This window comes from Hyperolius riggenbachi, chromosome 4 (assembly GCF_040937935.1).
Source record: "Hyperolius riggenbachi isolate aHypRig1 chromosome 4, aHypRig1.pri, whole genome shotgun sequence".
NCBI classification, from domain to species: Eukaryota; Metazoa; Chordata; class Amphibia; order Anura; family Hyperoliidae; genus Hyperolius; species Hyperolius riggenbachi.
Window position 1 is genome coordinate 449,773,669 of NC_090649.1, and position 25,660 is coordinate 449,799,328.

General features: G+C 46.2%; 1 protein-coding gene across 6 annotated transcripts in view; it reads left to right on the forward strand.

Moving 5' to 3' along the window:
- DAAM2 (dishevelled associated activator of morphogenesis 2) overlaps positions 1–25,660 on the forward strand; it is a 290,157-nt gene that overhangs the window by 158,328 nt on the left and 106,169 nt on the right. For all 6 annotated transcript variants that reach the window (XM_068232717.1, XM_068232719.1, XM_068232718.1 and 3 more), the window contains 2 exons: positions 3,625–3,958; positions 21,202–21,312. In XM_068232717.1, the coding sequence (XP_068088818.1) occupies positions 3,625–3,958; positions 21,202–21,312 (445 nt within the window). The remainder of the gene's footprint in view (positions 1–3,624; positions 3,959–21,201; positions 21,313–25,660) is intronic.

A 25,660-nucleotide genomic window follows, 5' to 3' on the forward strand; every position in this document is an offset into this window, starting at 1 on the left:
AGCTCATTCTGGGTAGAAAAAGGAGGTGTTACTAGCTAAAGATTGCAGAGGGGAGGAGAGGGGAGTGAAGTTTTCACAGGCTGAGGGCTGGAGATGCAGAGCAGATTGCCTGTGTAATGATCACAAGCAGAACATGGCTGCTCTCACTGTACCATAGGAATAAATAATCATATTCTGTTGAAGCTGTTTGCAGCTAGATTTGCTGTGTAAACTATCTAAACTTTAGATAAGATATATAGACAAGTTACTTGTTATAGTTAGTTTTTCATCTCGGATACACTTCAATATATGTACTGGAAAAATCCCAGACCTACATTGCACAAAATTTCGTGAGTTGTTAATGGATGAAAATTTACTGTCATATACTAGACGTTAAAAAGATGAAGGCTGAACCAGGGGTTTCCACCAAAAATGATTCAAACTACCTTAATTTTCTTAATATTATTTGTCAGTCATGACTGCTCATGCTTCTTCCTCTTTCTAAATGATGGCACAGCTCTCCTGTACACATACCTCCCAACTTTTTGATATGAGAAAGAGGGACACTTCAGCCACGCCCCCTGCCACACCCCCAATCACACATCCATCACACCCCTATTCACGCATGCCATAAAGATTTCATCAGAAAAATATGTTGTTTTATAATTCAAACCACACTGGTCCTTTCTATCCTGCTTCATTTTCCTTCATATTTACATTTTAAAATTAGTAATATATCAATTTAAAGGATGGGAATAAAGTTTAGAGTCAATCAAACACATTTTTTAGCAGAGAAATATATATATTTCATAGAAAGAGGGACAAAGTCGTGAAAGAGGGACAAATGAGTAGGAAAGAGGGACAGGGCTTCCAAAAGAGGGACAGTTGGGAGCTATGTGTGCAGTCTCCGGAGAGTGTAAGATATGTATTGCTTTTAAAGTACCTCAGGCACGAGGGAGGGGGCCTTCAACACCATTCATCATCAACACACATTGTTTTGACATCTTTACACAGGTGCAGCACCTGTGTAAAGATGTTAAAGGAATGTGTGTTGATGGTGAATGGTTTTGAAGGCCCCCTCCCCTGTGCAGAGACGGTTATCTCAACTTCTTTGGTCTGCCACGATCTGGATGGACAAGAACTTTGCGCAGGCCCCCAGAATGGGATCACGGAGGGACGTTTACCTGCGGAATACCGCGACTTGCGATGAAAGCGATAAACCAGAGATGGATGCCTCTCCTCTGATCCGTCAGGGATTATGACGCCTTAACGAAGCCCCCCTGGACAGATAATGTGATTTGTGTCTAGACAGACAATAAAAATCCCACAGCTGCTGACAAGAACAGAAGGGGAAAGTTTTCTCCACTCTAAATTTACATAAACACCACTTAGGAAAGTCATCCATTTCGCAATGCGTTCCCGACTGCGTTGTGGCTTCGTTCTGTTCACGTATGCAAATGATAGCCACCATTCCTGTAGGCGGTCAGGTTTCCCGTAAGATAGACCAGCTGATTGAGGTGAATGAGTAAAAGTCGCCGTAATGTAAACATTATGTCAGGTTATTATGGCGCAGTCTCCGATCCGCACATTCCAAGCTGCGTTTCTCATAATTCATTGCAGCACTGGAGTCCTGGAGCTGCACCTCATCAGTCTCCATATTCAAACTGATGTATGGAAAATATATGCCGTTATTACTGACTTTATCCCTGTGCTTTCCGGCAGCATTTTTCACATTTAGGATTCTTCGGTTCTGTGATTTTTCGCATATGATTCTTTTTTTTTTGGGGGGGGGGGGGGGGGGGTGTTCAATAAGCATTTTTACATTGCAATTTTTTCATGCATACTTTTTCAATTGCTAAGTGATAAAAAAAAGTTATCTTAAATACTTAAATAGAAGAGGAAAATTAATCTCCTAGAAAACTTAGGAGAAAAGGTAATTGAGAAAGGGCCCAGGTGTTGTTTATGCTCACTTCGGAACACACATCATACATTCGGCAATGATGCACCTGTCAGCACTAAAGGTGTCGCCATTAGTGGAGCTCTGTCATGGCTGCCACCTGTAGCAATCGGATGTGATCACTAGGGCGACAGTTCCCAACACTGTACAGAGACATCCAATGGCTACAGACACACAGGCTGGCGGTAATGGTACGCCACATTCACAACTAGTGATGAAATAGGGCATATAGGGTATTATTTTAAAGGGGAAAATACAAATAATATATTTTGAGGGGTTTTGTAATTGTATCATGTGTCACGTGAAGGCTACAGAGGGTAAATTATGAAAAAACATTGTATTTTCTGCATTTACGCCTATTTTTCCCTATACAATGCCCATAAAATTAAATAATTCTTGGAAACAAATATTACCCAAAGAAAGCCTAGTAGATTTTCCTGAAAAAAATAAAACTATATGTTTTTCACTTTGATGGCTTAAAGAGACTTAGAGATGAGTCTTCCTGCCGTTTCTTTGCTTACCCGGAGCTTCCTCCAGCCCCATAAGCATGGAAGTGTCCCTCGCCGTCCTCCCACAGTCCTCCGTGCAGCCCAAGTCAACCCCCAGTAAGCGGCTCAGTCAGGCTCAGTCTGACTGAGTGACGTCAGCCGGGGTCTTCTGCGCTTGCATAGAAGGTCCGTGCATGCGGCCCCCCGCTGACGTCACTGAGCCGCTAACCGGAGAAGATTGTGGCTGAATGGGAGATCGCAGGAGGGCGGCGGGGGACACATCCATGCTTATGGGGTTGGAGGAAGTCCTGGGGAAGTAAAAAAAATGGCAGTATGATTCGGCTCTGAGTCTCTTTAAAGGGGTACATAAAAAGAAGCTAAAACTGACACTTACCTGGGGCTTCTATCGGCCCCTGCAGCTGTAATGTCCTGCACCGTCCTCCGATGCGCCATTCCCCGCCGCGGGCACCGGGCTAATTATTCGTCTAACTAGAAGAATAGAGCTGCGCGGCCGCAGTTCTATTCGTCTAATTAGACAAATAATTAGCCTGGTGCCGGCGGCGGGGACATTACGGAGGAGAGCGGCGTGGGACTTTACAGCTGCAGGGGGCCGATAGAAGCCCCAGGTAAGTGTCAGTTTTAGCTTCTTTTTATGAACCGGAGAACCCCTTTAAGTTCTTGCTCTATCATAGCGACACAGCTGAAATGCCAAAATTGTCAGGAATGGTTAGGGGAGAAAACCCAGGAATGCAAAGTGGTTAAAGTGAACCTGAACTCAGAACTTGCTGATACAAATCCTGCAATACATCTTCTGTGTGTCTACTTCCTGATTTCATGGAAGCAGACATAGGGTTACCATCCTGTGTTTACAAATTAGCTGCTCTGCCGAGGCAGCCAGCTTTCACAGCTGAGATATCAAATTACACTTGTGATTAGTCAGATGAGGAGGAATTAGACAGGCTAAACTCTCCAAATACGTACAGGGTGCAGTTCTCTCTGTTGTCCTTCTGTACTGTGCGAGAGTTCAGGTCCACTTTAAGAATATAATTCAGGGTGAGGAAAGATTTTACAATGGGCAAATACTGACCAAATAATTTATAATGCAACATTGTAAAATATAAGCCATTTTAATCATTTGGTTGCATTTAATAAAGACCCCCTTTAAATTGGCCTCTGACTCCTCCCCTTGTCCCTCTGCAGGTTTGTGACCCGATTTATCGAGCTGGACGGTTTGACATGTCTGCTGAATTTCCTGAAGAGCATGGGATACGACACGTCGGAGAGCCGCATACACACATCCGTTATAGGATGTATAAAGGCCCTGATGAACAATTCGCTGGGGCGGGCGCACGTCCTGGCCCACCCAGAATGCATCAACATCATTTCCCAGAGTTTACGGACCGAGAACATCAAGACCAAGATCGCCGTGCTGGAGATACTGGGGGCCGTCTGCCTGGTCCCCGACGGCCACAAGAAAGTGCTGCAGGCCATGCTGCATTACCAGGTCTACGCCGCCGAGCGCACGCGCTTCCAGGTAGGTGCGGGACTGTGGGGACAACTTTTTAATTTTCCAGAGTGTCGCTAATGTATTGTTTTGCTAACTTTGAAATTTATTGCGGACCTGAGGACTAAATAAAAAGAGTTTCACTTACCTGGGGCTTCTGCCAGCCCCCTGCAGCAGTCCTGCCCGCGGCGGTACCAAACGATCCTCCACTCCCCCGGCGGGGCTCACTTTTATTCTCGCCGACTGGCGAGTCAACGTCCACTGCACCTGCGCGACTCTGGCTGTGCGCGTCCTTGTATGCGCTCATGTGGCCTGGAGCATCCTGCGCAGGCACAGTATGAGAAAATCTCTACTGTGCCTGCGCAGTAGCCTCTCGGCGACGGGAGCGAGGACGTGCGTGGCCAGGGCTGCGCAGATGCAGCAGACGGCGACTGAAGAAAGCGGAAGTAAGCCGCTGCAGAGAAGTGGAGCATCGTTTGGTAACACTGCGGGCAGGACTCCTGCAGGGGGCTGGCAAAAGTGAAACGTTATTTTTTTTTTTTTTTTTTGAGTCTTCAGGTTTACTCGGTATTGTCACCATAAAAATCTAATTGCAACAGCAACTGGTCTGAGTGTATTAAGCGATAAAGTTGCTAATCCTGCATTCAAAACTTGCAAAACTTGTTTTACTGTTATGGTTTGTAGTTATCACATACTTTAGGAGCACTGGCCCTAGTGCCAAACGTTGCCAAAGAGTTGAATGCTGGGAGTTCTTTTTATCTATAATATATTCCTCCTCTTCCATTTATTTCCCTGCCTAGCAGCTTATCAGAAACACCCTCTGATTACTTGTGTTTACAAGCAAGGCTGAGGTGACTCAGTGATTGGATGTGTAAATAAGAAATAGACAGTGCAGTTGTTAGTATACACCTCAGTGGGAGTGTCTGAAGATTTTGGGAGGAGGGCAGCTATTGAATACACAATGAGCAAGAGAAGGGAGAAGGGAAAACAAGAGTCAGGGAGGATATGATGTCGGCATTAGCTTGGCAAGATGGCCACTGCCTAAAATAGGATTTTCTGCTTTTCCTTTATAAAATTCACAGGAATCATTACGTGGATAGCACGATACATCTGTTATGCAAGTAGAAGCATTTCTAGGTTAGCATGGGTGTTGCTTGTTCTTTAATCAATGCATATGCACAAAACCGCGCATATATGATCTTGTTCAGTTTTAGTTTCGTTGATTGATAACAGTTTTTCAGCTGATTTAAAGACTAGCTCAATTCCTGCCTAGAACCCTAGTTTTTATGCAAAATAAAGAGCAAAACTGAGATTTAGGTGCTGAGAGGAGTTTTCAATTCACATACAAGCAAATCTACACTCAGACATCAAGCAACTATAGTAATGATAAAAACAACTTGCACGTAATCCGCACCCAGATGCAGTACCTCTTTGGGAACCCAATCCTTCTATCCCACTTTCTCCCTCATTTGTCCCTCTTTCACGAGTGATGTGGACAGACATGTATGTAAATATAAGGATGATTTTTTTAACTGAAACGTGTTTAATTGACTCTAAACTTTTTTTCCCCTTTCTTTACTTTGATATATTTCTTTATATTTCTTATTTTCAAATGTACGTATGAAGTTAAATAACCAGGATAGAAAGGCCAGTGTGGTTTGAATTACTGTATAAAACAACATATTTTAATCTTTACGGTATGTGTGGTTAGGGTTGTGCTGGGGGCGTGATTAGGGGTGTGACAGGGGCGTGGCTTAAGTGTCCCTCTTTCTTATCTCAAAAAGTTGGGAGGTATGTGTTAATTGTTGTTAGTATGACAGGGGAGTACTCCTGCTGGGACAGGTGAGATGCCACTCTGTCGAAAACTTTGCAGGGACCCTGGGGAGCAACAGTTAATTTTAGGGAAGGCATTGGGGGGAAGGGGGGGGTTTGGCAGCTCGCTTGGGGCCCAGGGGCAGTTGCCCAGGTTGCCCCTATAGTAGCGCCAGCCCTGTATGTTGCCGAACTGTAGTTTTACTTCTGAATCCTTAAAACGGACCTGAACTCAGAACTTTCACTCTGCTCTAAAAGATAAGCAACAGCATAATCACCTTTAGAGAAAAACATGTCTTTGTTAGAGCTGCAGAAAATCTGCAGTGTCTCTACTTCCTGGCTTCATGGAAGCATAGAAAGGGTTAACCTCCTGTGTTTATATATTAGCTGTGGCTGCTGAGACTGCCACATTTCTGTGTTGACACAACTGAGAGCTCAAATTACACTTGTGATTACTTACAGATGAAGTGGAAGTAGACAGGCTCTTCTCTTTAAAAACACACAGGGTGCATTTTTTTGTTTTGCTTGTGTCCTGTACAAGGAAAGCAGTAATGGTAGAATACAGGGGCAACCCTTGGCCCTTAAACCGGCGTGCAATGAGGCTTATGATCTATCTGTTTGCAGGTCTGATCAAAGGAAAAAAGATTCTTGGCTGATTCTCTGCTATAAATGGTGTTTATTATCAGGACGAGCCGCATCTGTGGGGATGTTAAATTTTGGCATGACAGTATAAAATGTGAGCGGTTTTGCAGTAGGGATGCTGCTGTCAGCACAATCTATACTCTTAGGACATGGTGACACATATAGAGATCTTAAAGAGTCCCTCAACCCAAAAACGATATTTAGATTGTGGATGGAGCCGGATAGCTTCGCCACCTGCTGAACACTAGAAACGCTATCATAGTGGAAAACGATGGAATGTTTTTGCCGCTAATGAAAGTCTTTGGGCCACATGTAAAAACATAAATATGTGCGTTTTACATTGTGTGTTTTACAACTTGCACAACTTGCTGCATAATTTTTCAAAAACGCATGTACACCGCACATAATGTATCTGAATGGAGATGCAGAGGAATGCATTTTTGCTGTTTTTGTTTTCTTTTTTTGAATATGAAACTGTATTTTACTCTACAGATTAAGGAGAATCATAAAAAAAGGAAAAGGTGAAATGAACCAAGAACAAAAAAAAAAACAAAAACAAATGCAAATTGCATGCAAAAGCACAACAACAAAAAAACCATAGTGCAGAAAACGTGGTTTTGCTACACTGCCTAGTTTGTAGTTTTTTCCCAGGCTCAAAAATCTCTCTTCCCTAAATCCCCTCATATCTCACCTGGAACAAGCATGCAGCTAGCTGACAAGCATGCAGCCAGTGGAGTCACACCTGGAACAAGCATGCAGCCAGTGGAGTCACACCTGGAACAAGCATGCAGCCACCGGAGTCACACCCAGAAAAAGCATGCAGCCAGTGGGATCACATCTGGAACAAGCATGCATCAATTGGAGTCACACTTGGAACAAGCATGCAGCCAGCGAAGTCACACCGGGAACAAGAATGTAGCCAGCGGAGTCACACCTGGAATAAGCATGCAGCCAGTGGAGTCACACCTGGAACAAGCATGCAGCCAGTGGAGTCACACCCAGAATAAGCATGCAGCCAGTGGAGTCACACCTGGAACAAGCATGCAGCTAGCTGACAAGCATGCAGCCAACGGAGTCACAACTGGAATAAGCATGCAGCCAGTAGAGTCACACCTGGAACAAGCATGCAGCCAGTGGAGTCACACCCAGAATAAGCATGCAGCCAGTGGAATTACACCTGGAATAAGCATGCAGCCAGTGGAGTCACACCTGGAACAGGCATGCAGCTAGCTGAGTCAAACCTGGAACAAGCATGCAGCCAGTAGAGTCACACCTGGAACAAGCATGCAGCCACCAGAGTCACACCTGGAACAAGCATGCAGCCAGTGGTGTCACACCTGGAACAAGCATGCAGCCAGTGGTGTCACACCTGGAACAAGCATGCAGCCAGTGGAGTCACACCTGGAATAAGCATGCAGCCAGTAGAGTCACACCTGGAACAGGCATGCAGCCAGTAGAGTCACACCTGGAACAAGCATGCATCCAGTGGAGTCACACCTGGAACAAGCATGCAGCCAGCGGAGTCACACCTGGAACAGGCATGCAGCCAGTAGAGTCACACCTGGAACAAGCATGCATCCAGTGGAGTCAGACACAGAATAAGCATGCAGCCAGTGCAATTACACCTGGAATAAGCATGCAGGCAGTGGAGTCAGACACAGAATAAGCATGCAGCCAGTGCAATTACACCTGGAATAAGCATGCAGGCAGTGGAGTCACACCTGGAACAAGCATGCAGCTAGCTGAGTCAAACCTGGAACAAGCATGCAGCCAGTAGAGTCACACCTGGAACAAGCATGTTGTCAGTGAGGTCACACCTGGAACAAGCATGCTGTCAGTGAGGTCACAACTGGAACAAGCATGCTGTCAGTGAGGTCACACCTGGAACAAGCATGCTGTCAATGAGGTCACACCTGGAACAAGCATGCTGTCGGTGAGGTCACACCTGGAACAAGTATGCTGTCAGTGAGGTCACACCTGGAACAAGCATGCAGCTAGAAGAGACCATACAGTCTTAAATGAAAAATCTTACCACGTCTGTACAGTATGACAGACTACCTTAAGTATCCATTTAAAGTTTAGCCTCCTAACGCTGGACTTGCTAAGATTGTACAATCAATATTGTATTGTTGATGGGCGCCTAAAGCCGTTCTGACACAAAAGCTGACTCGGTGCAGAGCGAGGGGGGAGAAACATTTAAGCTGTGTATAAACAAGTAATAACATAGTATAATAGTAAGTCTCCCTCTCGCGTTCACATAAACAAATGAGTCGCAGCCCCCGCTGGCACTCTCCATACACAAATCCATTCTTTAAGCTGCATAAGCGATTAATAATTTGTTTCAGACCAGTTTCCCGCCCCGGTTGCTGCCGCACGGCTGCGGTCGCCGCTGAGCGCTGGAGATTTATGAAGTCGGGAAGGCTCTCTGCAGTGAGCTCGCTGGACGATGAAGTCTGCATTGGAAGAGCTTTGTGTATGTTGGAAGTGATTTATATACCTTGTGCTTTTACGGCGGATTAATTGTAGCTGAGAGCGGCTTCTGTGAGAGCGTTTTATTACCAGCACAAATGGATGTGAGGGGAGAGGCGCTGATATTCTCTTCCATGTGGGGATTTTATCCATTTATGATATATTTTGTGAGAGAATGCTGAACTGTGCACTCTGATGTCCCATTAGATTTGTTTTTTTTAATTTCCATTTCTTTTTCTGTGTATCACTTATACAACAATGTTCACATTATTGTCCACACTAGATTAGTAGCTATTTGGGGACCGGCAGGCTCTGGCCCCTTAACCGGATCTTGGCCAACGTAGGTTGAATCTACGTCCAGCAGGTGGCGCTGCGGCCCTGACTGGACGTAGGTTCAACATCCCATTAACCACACATCCCCACTGTTACCGCTGATCTCGCCGCTTTGACCCCGCCGCAATTTGCTCACCCTGCTGTCTCTATGACGGTAGAGCACTGTGTGCAGGTCAGGAGCCGTTTTCATTGGCTCCTGGCCCTGTCATCACTGTAAGCCAATCCCATTGGCTTACATTGAGTGACAGGGTCAGGAGCCAATGAAAACGTATCCTGACGGGCACTCAGGATAGAGACGGCTGAGAGAGGAGCCTGCGGCGGGGACAGAACGGTGGGAGTGGCAGATTTTTGCAGCGATTCGTCAGGAAGCAGCGTTTTGCTGTACCAGCAGCCTCTGGTCCTTAAGGGGGCAGAGGCTGCTGGTACCGAAGTGGTTAAGCAGCAGGGATAGCCATACTATCCCAGGGAAAAAACCAATACATATACAAGTATATAAATACTTGTTCTACTTTCATAACATATGTAATTTACTGTCCACATTTTCACTTTGGTGAATTTAATATAGTAAATAAAGAGAAAATGCTTCTAGGCATTTTCCATCTTTACTACCTGTGACTGAAGCCAATCCTGATGTCATTTCCTCCCTTACTCTTTTTTTCCTCTCCTAGAAACGTCACTGTCTTATCTAGCTTGCTTTACAAACACATGTGAGCACAGCATAGATCGTAATTCAGTAGCTTCTGCATAGGGGTGAGGTGTATTTCCCTCCTTAGTCTCATGCCACACTGAACCGCCCTCAGCCAATCAGTGAGGAGCAGGAATTTGGGAGGGGAGATAACAAGCTTCCTTCTCCTTGGCAATGTACCAGAATAGAGCCAGGCTGACTAAGATTCATTACAGCAGACACATTTATGATTATATTGGGATGCTTGCAAGTTGCAATGAAGACTACATGTAGACTGCATAATAAACGCAGAGGACCGAAAGCACTTACGCTTGTTTCAGATTAGTACATAGTGATGTGTACAGGGGAAAAAGTTATATGATCATAAATGCCAGACTAAACAGATGGCTTTTCAGTTTTGATTCAAACATGTCCAAGGCTGGAGCTGTCTTGATTAGGTTTGGCAAAGCATTCCAGAGGATAGTGGCAGCATGACACAAAGCTCTGGCTCCAAAAGTTTTTAGTTGGACTCTAGAGTTTGAATGTTAGCCTGCCAAATTTGAAGAGCATTCTCCATTTTATGGGCAGCCAGTGTAGTGAGCAAAGAATTGGTGTTATGTTGCAATGGCAAGGTTGGCTTGAGGTGCTTGTTGGTAACTCATGAGCCAAATATATTTGTGCACTAACCAAAATAAGTTACAATTTTACTTAAAATTTAGCTTTCGTGTGTCTTGAGCATGCTCAGTAGACATTTTATGCTGTTTATACAAAAAAAAAATTGCGTAAATCTGCCTCACTTCCTGTGCCAATACCACCCCTCTGTGTGAGAAGCTGGATATTATGGAGAGAGGCTTGTATTGGACTTCTCTCCATGACTGACCCTCCGCTGTCCTCTTGTCTGTTCTGAGCAACGTCTAGAGCTCACCATGAGAAACATCACAAACTCATTAAGTTCCTTCACCGGTAATGAGATGCATCATCTGATCCGGCTCACCAGCCATCTTCAGCCACGGAGAATGGAAAATGTAACGAGATGATCATTTCCACAGCATGAGATGGCAAGCTCGATATCCATCATCTACATCTGGACTCTGTTGAACTCTGTGGATGATTGGAGCGGCTTCCTGCTCTGGAATGGACGTGAGGGCAGAATAATGACTCTTCCTGAGGTCTTTGATGGGTCATGTTCATAGTTGTGGACAATTAAGAGTAAGAAGGACACATTACTTGTACAGAGGCATCTCATTATTAGACACCCTGCCATGTTTACTCATAGTGCCCACTTAATACAGAAACCAAACACAATATATTAATATTTTAGTGGTCCAGCTTTAGCTTTCTGCAGACTTCACATGCTCAGGCATGGAACCATTGAGTTCCATGATCTTAAACTGAGGAATTTTGGCCTTCTCCTCAGGCAACCATTACAAAAGTTAACCACCACCTTTGTGTGGCACCATCAAGAATGGCCCAGATGTGTTGTACGGGATTCATGTCATGCATGGCGGTTTCTTCATGCAATGTTTCACCTGCCAGGCCGGGATCCACCCGCAGGAAAGCTGGGCGAATGTGGACTCATCCGAGAAAATCACATGCTACCAAAAGGTCACATTCTGCTTCTCCATCTTTGTGGCCCGCTGTTCCCATTTAAAAAAGATGGCTGTGGTGAGCGAAGGTTGAGATCTTTCAGCTTTCCCATGATGGTTGAGTTGATGATAATATTGGAAATTGTGCTTTGACTAAATTACGTTTTTCTGCCATCCCTGCAGCTGTGCGATCGGGCCATTGCTCCACAAACCATTTGCCAACCCCCGCTTTCTGGTCAACCTGGATGTGGATGAAGTGTTTCCTTGTACTCCCTTTTGAACTGGAGGATCACTCAATTGATGGTAGACAATAGAATCTGTAGGGCATGGGCTATCTCCCTTTGTTTTGTGCCTTGTTCATATTATCTAACAGTCTGCCAGAGGCGTATCTAGAGGGGTGCAGGCATGGCTCGTGCCATGGGCGCCACAGCATCATAGGCACCATGTCTGCTCCTGTGCTGTGCCGCTTGCCTGCTCCCGTGTCTCCCCATCAACAGACCTCAGATCAGATTAATTGTGTTATCTGGGGAACATGGCTGCTTAATTTATGTATGAAGGACGCACTTGGCTTAGTTTTAGAAAAGAGAACAGAGAGGGAATAAGAAGTCATGTTTCCACTAGTGCTACGAGACGCACGCCGGCACTGAGCGAGTGGGTGGGATCGCAGGCGAATCCCATGAGCCGTGCCATGCATGGCTATGGGATTCGCAGCCTCCGCGGCGAATTCTGCGGGGGGATACTGGCCGAATCGCTCCCGCAAGCGATTCCGCCGCGGCCCCGCCATCCACTATGGCAGAGTTTCCCCGTGCGAATCATGTGCGGGGAAACTCTGCAGAATCGCCGGCGAAATCGCCGAAGTGGAAACTGGCCCTTAGAAAAGAGAACAGAGAGGGAATAAGAATCATGGTTCCAAAAAAGTAACTTCAGCAATATCCGGAGCAAAAAAAACTAAAACAAAACCCTCAGGCAACCATAACACAAGTCAGCAAGCAATGGGCAGCGCTCACAGGCTGCAAGTGAAGTGAAAGCTCCAGAGATATGCCCAGCCCCTTGGGGCTAAATACACACCTTGAATACAAATCAGATGCAAATTATGTGCTAACACTAATCTAAATTCTAAAATTTGAATGCAAGCTGACACCCCTGGAGGCAGCTAGCCTGAAGTATACTTAAGTTTTGTACAGCAGAAGGAAATGGCAGCGCTGCCATTTCCTTCAACCATAACACAAGTACATGAGAAAGGATACTATTTTTAGAGGGGAATGGGGCTCTGACCAGGGTGGGGGGGGCACAATTTCAGTGTTTACCATAGATTCCATATTACCCAGATACACCCCTGCAGTCTGCCTTCCTTTCTTTGAAAATCATGCAATTCTCTGGAACCTTTGCTTTGAGGCAAGCACCATGGTCCTCTTGAAAAATCCATTCCTCTAACCACACATTTATAAATACATACATATAAAATGTAAATTTCTCCCATAGTAACATTTTTTTTGCGATTTATTAAAATTGCCTTTCCCTACGCTTTATATGCGGTTTTCTAGGCGCTTTTGCAGAACAATTTTTTTTTCACTTCCTGATGTCAGTCAGGAAGTGAACTCTTTCACCCGAAAATGAATAAATACAATGTATTTATTTATGGAAGTGTTGGGAAATCCCTATACAAAGTTCTTTTTCAAGCGCTTTGTGATTTCCCTATACCTTCCATTGAGGCAGATTTCCCCGAAAATGGTACAGGCAGCGCTTTGGGGAGTGAATCGCAATCTAACCGCTTATATGGGAACACTCTTATAGGGAAACAATGCACAATCGCTTTTAGGGCGGTTTTCAAAATCACCGGCGCTTAAAAAAATCCTCTAGGTGTGAACAAGCCCTTAATTACCCTTTTCCTGTGTTGCTGTCACTCATAGTAGGTGGTAAAAATCTGACAACCCTAACAGATTTTGGACTTGTCCATCTCCTCATGGGGAATTCTCAGGATTAATGTTAATCTTTTCAAAAGCACCCCCTGGAAAGGATCCATGCAAAGATGCTGGCGAGCCTGCCTGCATGCTTGCACACTATTTTGGCAGTTGGACTGAGCAACTGCTTTTGCTAATAAAGGAATAACTGACGATCTACATGAGGAGATGAGCTACTCCAAAACCTGTCAGATCTGTCAGATTTTCACTACCTTCTGTAAGTGGCAGCGGCATAGGAAAAATGACTTACTCCAAAACCTGTCAGATTTTCCCTACCTACTGTAAGGGGTAGGGGCATAGGGAAAAAGTAAGTTAAAGTACATTTTACTGAGGGAGACATATACTATTTTTCATGATCGTTGACCTGTAAAAAGAAAATTTATAAGAATTGATTATTATTTTGTGCTTAGTGGAGTTATACATATTTCACGTTATGTCGGGACTTACTGGTCTGTTATAAATTTTACATGTTACAGAGTTTGGGATTAAAGTTGTAAGACATTCCATCCACATTGCCTCATTTGATACAGGAATCTACATACATATTCCTTTCTGCTGCCAAGGATGCTAAATCATATATATATATATTTCAACAGGCATTTTATACTGACCCCCAATATAGACATCGTACATAGATGGGAGATGTGACAGAGAGGTATGCAGGAATGCCTGTACACACTCTATATATTAGGCTAAGATATTTTTGTTTGTAGGGGAGAGAAATGTTTGCGATCTTGCGGCTCGAATCTGCTTGATACGAGAGCTGACAATGTTAAAACTATGGAAAAGATACAGAGTTTGACCTTCCCAATCGTCGTGTCTTCATATTTCGGCATTTAAGGCATGCCTTGAGAACTTAGGAACTTTTCCCTCTGGGTGAGGATGATAAAACAGTGTTGTGTGTTGATGATAAATGGTCTCTGTTGATTCCTGTTTAGGGATGGTTCCACTTCGGCAAAGATGACCAGTTTCACTCCTTTTGTGAGCAACTTTTTCTAAATACAGGAGTGGGGCTTTGACAACATGCTGCCTTCAGCCTGTAGTGTTGGTGGTGGTATAGTGGTTAAGAGAGCTGACTACCAAGCACTCAGACCTGGGTTCAATTCCCGGCCAAGACCTGGGTTCAATTCCCTGGCCAAGGTATGTAAGCTGGCTTTTAAAAGCCTACAAATCTTTAAGCAAGCTCATTTTTCTCTAGGATATATCATAATGGTACATGCTAGGCTGCCTTCAGCATGTAGTGTTGGTGGTGGTATAGCGGTTAAGAGAGCTGACTACCAAGCACTCAGACCTGGGTTCAATTACCAGCCAAGACCTGGGTTCAATTCCCAGGCCAAGGTATGTAAGCTGACTTTTAAAAGCCTACAAATCTTTAAGCAAGCTCATTTTTCTCTAGGCTGTACCATAATGGTACATGCTAGGCTGCCTTCAGCATGTAGTGTTGGTGGTTGTATAGCGGTTATGAGAGCTGACTACCAAGCACTCAGACCTGGGTTCAATTCCCGGCCAAGACCTGGGTTCAATTCCCAGGCCAAGGTATGTAAGCTGGCTTTTAAAAGCCTACAAATCTTTAAGCAAGCTCATTTTTCTCTAGGATGTACCATAATGGTACATGCTAGGCTGCCTTCAGCATGTAGTGTTGGTATAGTGGTTAAGAGAGCTGACTACCAAGCACTCAGACCTGGGTTCAATTCCCAGCCAAGAACCTGGGTTCAATTCCCGGCCAAGGTATATAAGCTGCCTTTTGAAATTGTACAATTCCCTGGAAGATGAGACCCTCCTCCCTCCGGGAGGAGGGAGGGAGGGAGGGAGGTGGGAACAAGCCTATAAGAGCCTAACTAAACTCTCCCTAGCAGAGTCTGTCAGCAGCTGTCCCTTAACTAATTAGTGCAGGCAGACTAGTGAGTAAAATGGCACAAGGACCTTGCCTTTTATAAGGGGGGGGGGGCTCCAGGAGTGAGTGCAGTCCGACTGGCAACAATGTGCCTGCTGACTGTGATGTAGAGGGTCAAAGTTCTGCTCAATAGAGCATTATGGGGCGAATCGAACTTCCGCAAAAGTTTGCCTGCTCTAGGCGAACGCGAACCACCGAAGTTCGCCAAATCTCTATTCAGGTTCACTTTAAAAGTATACATTAAAGGGAAGGTTCAGGGAGGGAGGTAAAAAAATAAAAATCAAAATCCACTTACCTGGGGCTTCCTCCAGCCCGTGGCAGGCAGGAGGTGCCCTTGCCGCCGCTCCGCAGGCTCCCAGTAGTCTCCGGTGGCCGACCTGGCCAGGCCGGCTGCCAGGTCGGGCTCTGCTGCGCTTCAAGGCCTGGTACTTCTGCGTCCCACGCGGGCGCGTTGACGTCACTGGACGTCCGCCGGGCCGTACTGCGCAGGCGCAGTAGTTCTGCGCCTGCGCAGTACAGCCCGGCGGACGTCCGATGACGTCAGTGCGCCCGCGTGGGACGCAGAAGTGCCAGGCCTTGGAGCGCAGCAGAGCCCGACCTGGCAGCCGGCCTGGCCAGGTCGGGTCGGCCACCGGAGACTACTGGGAGCCTGCGGAGCGGCGGCGAGGGCACCTCCTGCCTGCCACGGGCTGGAGGAAGCCCCAGGCAAGTCGATTTTTATTTTTATTTTTTTACCTCCCTCCCTGAACCTTCCCTTTAAGATGGTTATACTCATCCAGTGCTGGATAGAGCTTCACTTTGCAGAGTTCTACTTTAACATACATGGTTCTCTCTATCAGCAGGTCACCATTCAGTTCACATGAAATCCAGATCCTTGTAAATAACATAATAAATAAGGAGGTATGAGTATGTATGGAGCTGATACAGGCATGTGTGTTTGATTTGCAGTGTGAGCCTCTGGCATTCCTCTGCGTCTGGAATGACAGAGCCACTAAGGCTCTCGCTTCTGGACGAGATATCCAGCTGCACGATGAAGCCTATGTTTGTATGTGCTGCATCTTGCTGATATTTTGCTTACATACACCCTATGATTGGCTTTGCAGCAGTCCTAGGCCCATATCTTTTTTATTCCCCCCAGTTTTCTCCTCTGAGGTAATGTTTCTCTTTAAAATAACTTTTCTGAACTCTACAATAGAAAAAAATGCCAAAGAGTAGGTGGAAAAGTGCTGTCAACATTATTTAGAGTATTTTCTTGTTTGCTGATGGTTTAAAACGTTTTTCATTGACAAGGCGTGGACATGTCACCTAGGAGAAAACTCAGGAGAAAATGTTAAAGGGACCCTGGGCAGAACTGTAAATCAAAACTTTCACTAACCTGGGGCTTCCTCCAGCCCACTGTAGGCCACGAGGTCCCCCAGCGTCCTCCTGGCTCTTCTGCGAGTCCCGCTGGTGGCTTCGTTACCTTCGACACCCGGGCCGAGCGTCAGGCCGGCACTTCCTGGATTTGAATGCTTGGCATCATCACGTCGGCTGATACGCGTAATCACACCGACTGCTATGCGTCATCATGGCGGCTGGCGTAACAGTACTGCACATGCACAGTTTTCTAACTCTGAACCGCGCATGCGCAGTACTGTCACGCTGGCCGCCTTGATGATGCGTAGTGGTCGGCGTGATGATGCGGAGCAGCCGCCAAGCATTCAAATCCAGGAAGTGCCGGCCCGACACCCGACCCGGGTGTCGCTGGTAAAGGAGCCACCAGCGGGACCTGCAGAAGAGCCAGGAGGACACCGGGGGATCTTGCAGCCTACGGTGGGCTGGAGGAAGCCCCAGGTAAGTGAAAGTTTTTATTTACAGTTCTGCTCAGTGTACCTTTAAAGTGAATGGGAACCGCATTTTAAAAAATGAGACAGATACTTACCCAAGGAGAGGAAAGGTTTTAAGTCGTACAGAGCCTTCCGCCTCCTCTCCTGGTCCCGTGACTGTCGTTCCGGTGCTGGCTGGCCTGGTAGCAGTATTTGACTAAATTAGTCAAATACTGCTTTACCCGGCCGAAGGAGGCTTCAGAAGTCTTCAGGGAGCCCGAGTGCTCCTGAAGAAGGGCAGCCCTGTACTGCGCCTGCACAAGCACGCTCTCTTGCACGCTCACGTGTGTGCAGTATGGAGCCGCACATCTTCGGGAGGACACGGCTACCGAAGACTTCCAAATACCCTTTCGGCGGGGGATTGAAACGGGGGGGGGGGGGGGGGAGCCAGCACAGGATAGAGGGCACCGAGAGAGGAGACGGAAGGCTCTATACAACCCAGAGCCTTCCCTCTCCTTAGGTAAGTATTTGCTTCATTTTTTAAAATATGCGGTTCCCATTCACTTTAACCACCCTGGCGTTCTATTGAGATCGCCAGGGCGGCTGCGGGAGGGTTTTTTTTTAATTAAAAAAAAACTATTTCATGCAGCCAACTGAAAGTTGGCTGCATGAAAGCCCACTAGAGGGCGCTCTGGAGGCGTTCTTCCGATCGCCTCCGGCAAGCATAAGTAACAAGGAAGGCTGCAATGAGCAGCCTTCCTTGTTTGGCTTTCCTCGTCGCCATGTTCCGGCTGCGCAGGGCTCAGGCGGCTGGGGGGACCCTCTTTCGACGCTGCTCGCGGCGGATCGCCGCAGAGCGGCGGCGATCAGGCAGCACACGCGGCTGGCAAAGTGCCGGCTTCGTGTGCTGCTTTTTATTTCATCCGAATCGGCCCAGCAGGGCCTGAGCGGCACCCTCTGGCGGTAATGGACGAGCTGAGCTCGTCCATACCGCTAAGGTGGTTAAGCAATACCAGTTGCCTGATTGTCCTGCTTTTCCTCTGCCTCGAATAGTTTTAGCGATAGCCCCTAAACAAGCATGCAGCATATCAGGCGTTTCTGACATTCTTGTCAGATCTGACATGATTATCTGCATGCTTGGTTCTGGTGTTTTTCAGACATTACTGCAGCCATAGATCAGCAGGACGCCAATTCCTGTTTGGAATGCCACCCAGGGTTCTCCTTTAAATTGTCCTTATTTGTCTTTGTAATGAAGATTGAGCGATCTGATGAGAAACAGGCAGACCTCAGTTAATTTCCCGTTTTACGGACGTCTGACAAGCGCAGGATCTAAAGATAGCGCAGTAATTGTATAATGATGATCTGGGCCTTTTATCCGTATTAGCGGTCCTCATGGATGGAGTCACTGCGTAATGTCATGATAACATTGATCCAGCGCTGCTCGCTGTTCCTCCGATCTGACCTCTCTGTGAACTCTGCTCTACGCACCAATCTGCTACTGCTGGAGGACTGCTGGAGGACTACAAGTATCAGCAGGACATTAGGGATGGTTATGAGATGCTAATTCCAACTTGATGTAAATTTTATATTAATTTTAGGCAAGGTTATACTGTTTGGAAATGGACCAATCAAATGCTGTAGCTGCATAAAATTAGCATAGAATCTGCATGAGCTGGTAAGTCTCTGCCAATCTCTCCATCGGCTATCTTTCACCCAAAGGATCCAATTCAAATCATATACAGGTCTACATATGCTGTCACCTACATAAATGTCCTCATTAAAGTGAACCTCCAGACTACAGCAGAACTGAAAAGCCTGGTTCACATCTGCGGTTTTTACGGAACGTAACCAGAATGTATACTGTACAAACGGAATGGATGTGAAAGGATCCAATGTTATCTATGGACCATCCATATGCGTCAGTTGGTATGGATACGTTCTGTACGTTCCGTTCCCGGGACCTAAAAATTGCGGCAGGCCCTACTTTTCTGGACCGTTCTGCCCAGCGGAACGGAACGGGACAAAAAATGCTGTTCCATTTGGGGCAATGGAAAACGGAACGTTTCTTCACCCTAGTGAAGAAACAGACTATTCCACGGGGGATGGGGGGATCTGGAGACGCGAACCTGATTGGAGGGTGCAGCAGCCGGGTGGGTGGTGAGTGAGCGTGAACCGGGCCTCTTATAAATACCTAAAGGTCAGCGGTAGAGGCATCCGTCTTCTTCCACGTCATGTGACTACTACATGACGCGTCACGTAACTAGTCACATGATGCGCTGTGTAATCACAGAGCAAGATGAGGAAGCCTCTGCTGCTGACATTAGGTATGTATTTGCTGGCAAACAGAGTGAATTTAAAGTTACCACTTCACCATGCGTCACCATAAACTTGCATTGTTGCATAATACATGCAGTAGGTATGGATCATGCAGCTACTCACTGCAGAGTTTGCATCTGGCTTGTGCTGATTTCTCTGCTTCCGTCGCACCGCTTCGCATCACAATAATGTGTAAGTCTCCATAGACCTACATTGCACTCGCGACAAGCTGTAGCGGGGAGAATACTGTGACGTGATGCAACGTGTGTACTGTGAACTTAGCCTCAAAACACTCTCAAAACATACCTGCTCAGACAAGCCTATAACTTGCTATAGACTGCATTGGAGACTCTGCCTCATCCGCTAACTCCTGTATTTCCTTCCCTAATGTCTCCAACCCACTACCCCCTAGACCAGGGGTCTCAAACTCAATTTACCTGGGGGCTGCAGGAGGCAAAGTCCGGATGAGGCTGGGCCGCATAAGGGATTTCACAATCAGCAGCTACCGCCAAGTCCCCCAACAGAGCTGAAGCTGAAAGCTCTGCCCCTTCCAGGAAATGCCGGCGGATTGCCCTCCGGGCGATTTGGGGGCCTTGCAGCCCTCGTTTAGCGGCGGGGATGCGGCGGATTACTTGGGAGCACTGAAGCGAACTATAAGGAAGCTTTTGCCGGCGCGGGCCACAAAATATTGTATTGAGGGCCGCAAATGGCCCGCGGGCCGCGAGTTTGAGACCCCTGCCCTAGACTGTAACCTCGCAAGGGCAGGGATCTCCTCCTAGTGTTTCTTATTCTGCTGTAATTTATAGGAACATGTACCAGTTTTAGTGATGTCTCAAGCTACACATCAGCTATGTATGCATTTGTATTGCTAGATGTTCTGATTGTGGACTTTTGAATGCCTCATGTATCTGTTCTCCCCAATATTTTTTTGCACTATGTAAATAATAATAATCTCATTAACCATCCTGATAGTGATGTATCCTGATTCTTATTCCTGAAACCCCACAGTCATTTTTTTTATTGCCAACACTAAAAGTAGTGCGCACAAGTAGTGCGAAATAGGGTGACAGTGTAGTGTGCATTCTTAAGTTAGGTGTAATCCTAGAAGTGCCATGCGATGTCCTATAGCTTGACCACAATACTCCACTAGTGCAGCCGCTACTACTTTAACCACTTCAGCCTCCAGTGTATTTACACCTTATGTATCCGAGCATTTTTCACATTTCAGCGCTCCTCCCATTCAGTCGCCAATAACTACCACTACTTATCACAACAAAATGATCTCTATCTTGCTTTTTCTTCCACCAATTAGGCTTTCTTTGGGTGGTACATTTTGCTAAGAATTATTTTCTAAATGCGTTTTAACAGGAATATTAAGAAAAAAATGGCAAAAAAAAAATTATTTCTCAGTTTTCGGCCATTATAGCTTTAAAATAATACATGCTACCATAATGAAAACCCACGTATTTTATTTGCCCATTTGTCCCGGTTATTACACCATTTAAATTATGTTCCCATCACAATGTATGGCGCCAATATTTTATTTGGTAATAAAGGTGCATTTTTTTTTAGTTTTGCGTCCATCACTATTTACAAGCCCATAATTTAAAAAAATAACAGTAATATACTTTCTTGACATACATGTTAAAAACGTTCAGTCGGTAAAGTAACAATTTCCTCCAGATGTATGGAGCAAAATAAGCAAAAAATATTTTGAGTTTATTATTTTTGTTGTTGCTTTTCATGTGGCATTTAAAGTTGTTATTGTCTTTGTGTGTCTTTCAATTGCAGTCACTCCTGAATGAGCTGGACAGAAGTATGGGGAGGTACCGAGATGAGGTGAATCTGAAAACCGCCGTCATGTCCTTTATCAACGCCGTCCTGAATGCCGGAGCCGGAGAAGTGAGTTTGTTGCTTTTCTCAAATCTCCCACAATACATTGGGCACAGCAATGAGGTTCTTGTGAAAGCTACATTGGGGACAACTGTCGCTGGGTCCATCAGGTCAGGTCATATTTAAAAGCTCTTCCCTTAACTTCCCATCCTTATCCTGTCCACAGCTGGATTTGTTTGCTAATCAGTTCTGTTCCCTAAATCCCTCCCCTCCCTAATCCCATCCCAACCACACTTACCATGTGCCCTCCTCTTCCCACCCACATGTATCATGGGCCCAATCACATGTCTCATATGCCCTCTCCAACCAACTCACACTCACCACATACCCTCCCCCATTCCACTCACATGAGCCATGTGCGCAATTGCATGTCCCATGTGATCTCACTATCCCACCCACATGTGCCTTGTACCCTCCCACATGTGTCCCATGTGCCTTCCCACATATGTCCCATGTACCCTCCCACATGTCCTCGGTGCCCTCCCCCATCCCAACCACATGTCCCAGATCTCCCTCTGCTTTCCTCTGTTGCTCCCACTCTTCCCATGTGCTGCACTCAATCCCACCCACACCTCTTGTATTCCTCATCCCTCATCCCTCCCCACATAGAGATATTGCCACCTTATCATTACACTCCTGTCTTGTGTGCCCTGGCTTTTCTCTAGCCTCTTTTTTTTTCCCACAGTCCTTTGCACCTTCCTTCCCTTTTCCTATACTTTCCTACTTGCATACTCAACTATTCCTTCTCTATCGCACATTCCTTATTTTCCTCCATCCTCCATTTCTGTTTTTCCCTTCCCAGCCCTCAGCACACCTTCCCCTTATGCCCCATCTACCCTACCCCACATGCCCCTCCCTCCATCCCACATGCCCCTCCCTCCATCCCACGTCACCTACCATCCCACATGCCCCTCCCTCCATCCCACGTCACCCACTATCCCCATCCCACATCTTCCTTCCATTCTGCGTCCCTCTTCTACTCTCCTTACTCCCATCCAGCGCACCCCCTCCCCATACTCTCTACTTCCTATTATCATACACATCCTTCCTCCCCTCCTCCCATGATGTTGCACAAAGCAGGAGCCCTTGTTACTCTGTACTCTCAGAGTGGGTAAGCAGCAGCATGCCGTGACTTTCCATCTATCAGTTTCTGGATGGGTTGTGTTATATATATATATATATATATATATATATATATATATATATATATATATATATATATATATATATATATATATGTACCCAAGGCAAACCTAATTTAAATAAAAAGCATGATCCAGAGGGAAGCTTCTGGATCATGCTATGCTAAGGCTTCCGGCATCCTCCTGGCTGCCACAGTTGCCATGCTTGGAAGCCCAAAAGAAACCTGACAAGAGTTTGTCAGATTGGTGGCTTGTGCTGTTGTAGCACAGCCACGCTTGTGCATGACGAAGAGCGCGGTTGCTATGGTAGTGATCTTCACAAAGGTCCCAGGCTGCGGTGGTATGGCTTAAGAGGACACAGGACGCCTCTGGAGGATCCAGAGGCTTCCCTTAACCTAGGTAAGTATCTTTTTATTTTTTTTTGGCCAAGTTTTGCCTCGGGTTTACTTCAAAAATAAGATAAACAAGCTGAAATAGGGCCATATGCAATTCACTTTTTCTCCTAGGTGATATTTTAAAACCTTTGCATAAAATTCCTTTTAAACCTCCGACAAGCACGAAAAATATTCTGAATAATTTTGACAGAACTATTTTGCTTACTTTTTGGTACTTTCTCTATTGCAGAGTGCTGAAAAGTTACTTTAAATCAAATATGAAAAATTATCTCCTAGGAGAAAACTCAGGAGATAGATTTAATTGCAGCTGGCCCCAGCACACATTGGGCGCCTCCATCCTAATGGGTAGGATGGAGGCGCCCAATGTGTGCTGTTCCTACACTCTATCCCCTATGCTATCAAGGCATTTTGAATTGACCTGAGGAAGCAGGCCGTGGCCCGTGAAACGTGTTGTCAGATTGCTTTTTGAACAAACATTTTTCCAGTTGAACTGGTGTCTATATCTTCTGAAGAAAACACTAAAATAAAACACACATTGGGCATCTCCATCCTACCCATTACCAGTCAGACCTCCTTTGCGAAGCAGGTCGTTTTGGCGCACACTGCACTGCGATGCGCCTGACCTGGGCACCGTCCTAGACATATTATTATTATTATTTCTATGGCCACGCAAGGGTAATTCGGGGATCTGGCGATTCTGGACCCCAAATTATTTCTCTCTCCGAGTTGCTACAACTGGGAGTGAGAATAGTAATTAATGCCGTCTGGAATCTGTGCTGCAGCAGGGGGAGCCGTCATTTAACTCACACTGCGCCAGAAAGACCATGCGGCGAAATGCCATGTATGTCTCTTTTGGATCATGCTAAGGCTTCCGGCATCCTCCTGGCTGCCACAGATTTGCTTTGCAATGCTTTGCGTACTACAGGAGATCAACCATCCAGTATCCAGCAGGACCTGGAGTACCGAGCAGGGACGGTTAATTCCCTGCAGACCTATGTGGTGGTTGAAGGAACTGCAACCCACCTTTGTGAGTATATATACTGTATATCTATATACATTTGTCCTCCCTAATGGCCCATACTCACGGGCTACAATTGTCGCCGCAACCACGTGGCATGCGCGTGTTGCAGCGACAGGTCGCCCGTGAGTATGGCGTGCGCACCCCGAACCGTCGCTCGTCGCTGCTGTCGCCAGGCGATTGGCGCGGTTAATCCCCTGGCGACAGTTGCCGCCGCAACTTCGCCGCAACTGTCGCTAGTCCGCGTGTGTATGCGGACTAGTGACAGCAACCTATAGGAATCACACGGAGCTTCCGGCGGGGGGGGGGGGGGGGGGTGGAACGTCGGCGACAGCTTCCGTCGCACCACCAATCCCTTTTCCGCAGTGTGTATGTGGAGGGACCTGGCGAAAAGCTGTCGCCGGTCTGTTGCGCACACGCTCCCGTGTGCTAGCGACTAGCGGCAATTGTAGCCCGTGAGTATGGGCCATTACCTGTCCATACTGATTTATTGGGCTCCCAATCTCTCGCTACTTCTCGTCTAGGTATTCTTGGTCCCTACAAGAATCACCGAAGAACCCCCCCCCCCCCCCCCCCATATCGAAACATATAGAGCTGAGTGGAGTGGAAGGGTTTGTTTTCTGAATTTCCCTTCAAGGCAATAAATGTTTGATTCTCAGCCAAATAAGAGGAGAGCCAATGGCATTTTGTGCTTCCGTGAAATGTATGACCGACTGTATTATTTAATGCGCTCTCTTTTTTATTTCCATCTTCCGCCTGTGTCGTACGCGCAGGGCCGCTCTGTTCTGTGTCACCGGGCGGCCCTGCGCACACTTCATAACAATCCCATCGCCCATTCTCCTCTTTTCAAAGTGAAGAGTCATCTTTGATTTACCTCTTGTTAAACAGCTTCTTTAGAGTGGACTGGCTGCTCCTCTCTCCTTCCTTTAAAAGGCCATTTCTGCCAGTCGCTTATAGTTAGTGCTGAAATGAGCGGCCCAGCTGGTAGCACAAAATATATATTAATGCTTTGTGACATGATCTCATTTCCAGTAAACGTCTCACACGTGTGATGCATGGCAGACCTGCTGTAGATTGTTTCCATCTCGGGAAGTCCAGAAGAGTTTAGAAAATGCAACCCAGAGCAATTTAATGGTTAGATGATCGCGAGGTAATGGATTTAGGTCAGGAGAAACTTTGTCTCCATACTTTATTGAGGGACTAAAGCAATCATCTGGAGATCATCAGCCAGGCCCTCTTAGTTTTATTTTGAGGAGAACAACACCTAATTACCTAATTATCATTACCGTCTTCAACGATTCTCTACTTCTCCAGCATTCATCTTGTAGACACTTTCAATTAGCTCTCGGTGGCCATCATGTGGTCTGGGATGACTTTTCGTGAGGAACACCTTGGAGATCATTGTGAGGTTAGAAGACAGCAAGTAACATGATTTTCTTGCAGAGCTCTGCTCCAGTGGACACCAGTTACTGTGACCCAGCTTTGTGAGAATTTAAAGGACAACTGAAATGAGAAGTATATGGAGGCTGTATTAAATAAAATACCGATATTTTACTATGGCCAAAAAACTAAGCCTACTCTCACACAGAACCCCCCGCCAATGCCTAACCCTTAAAGGGACACTTAAGTCAGGAATAAAAAATCAGTTTTACTTGCCTGGGGCTTCTACCAGCCCCCTTTAGCTGTCCTGTGCCCTTGCAGTTACTCACGCAATTTGCCTGTGACGGCGCCCAAATAGTCCACTTGCCGCATGCGCCCTTTTTTTAATGTTTTGAGCCTCCATATTCCTCTCACTTCAGTTG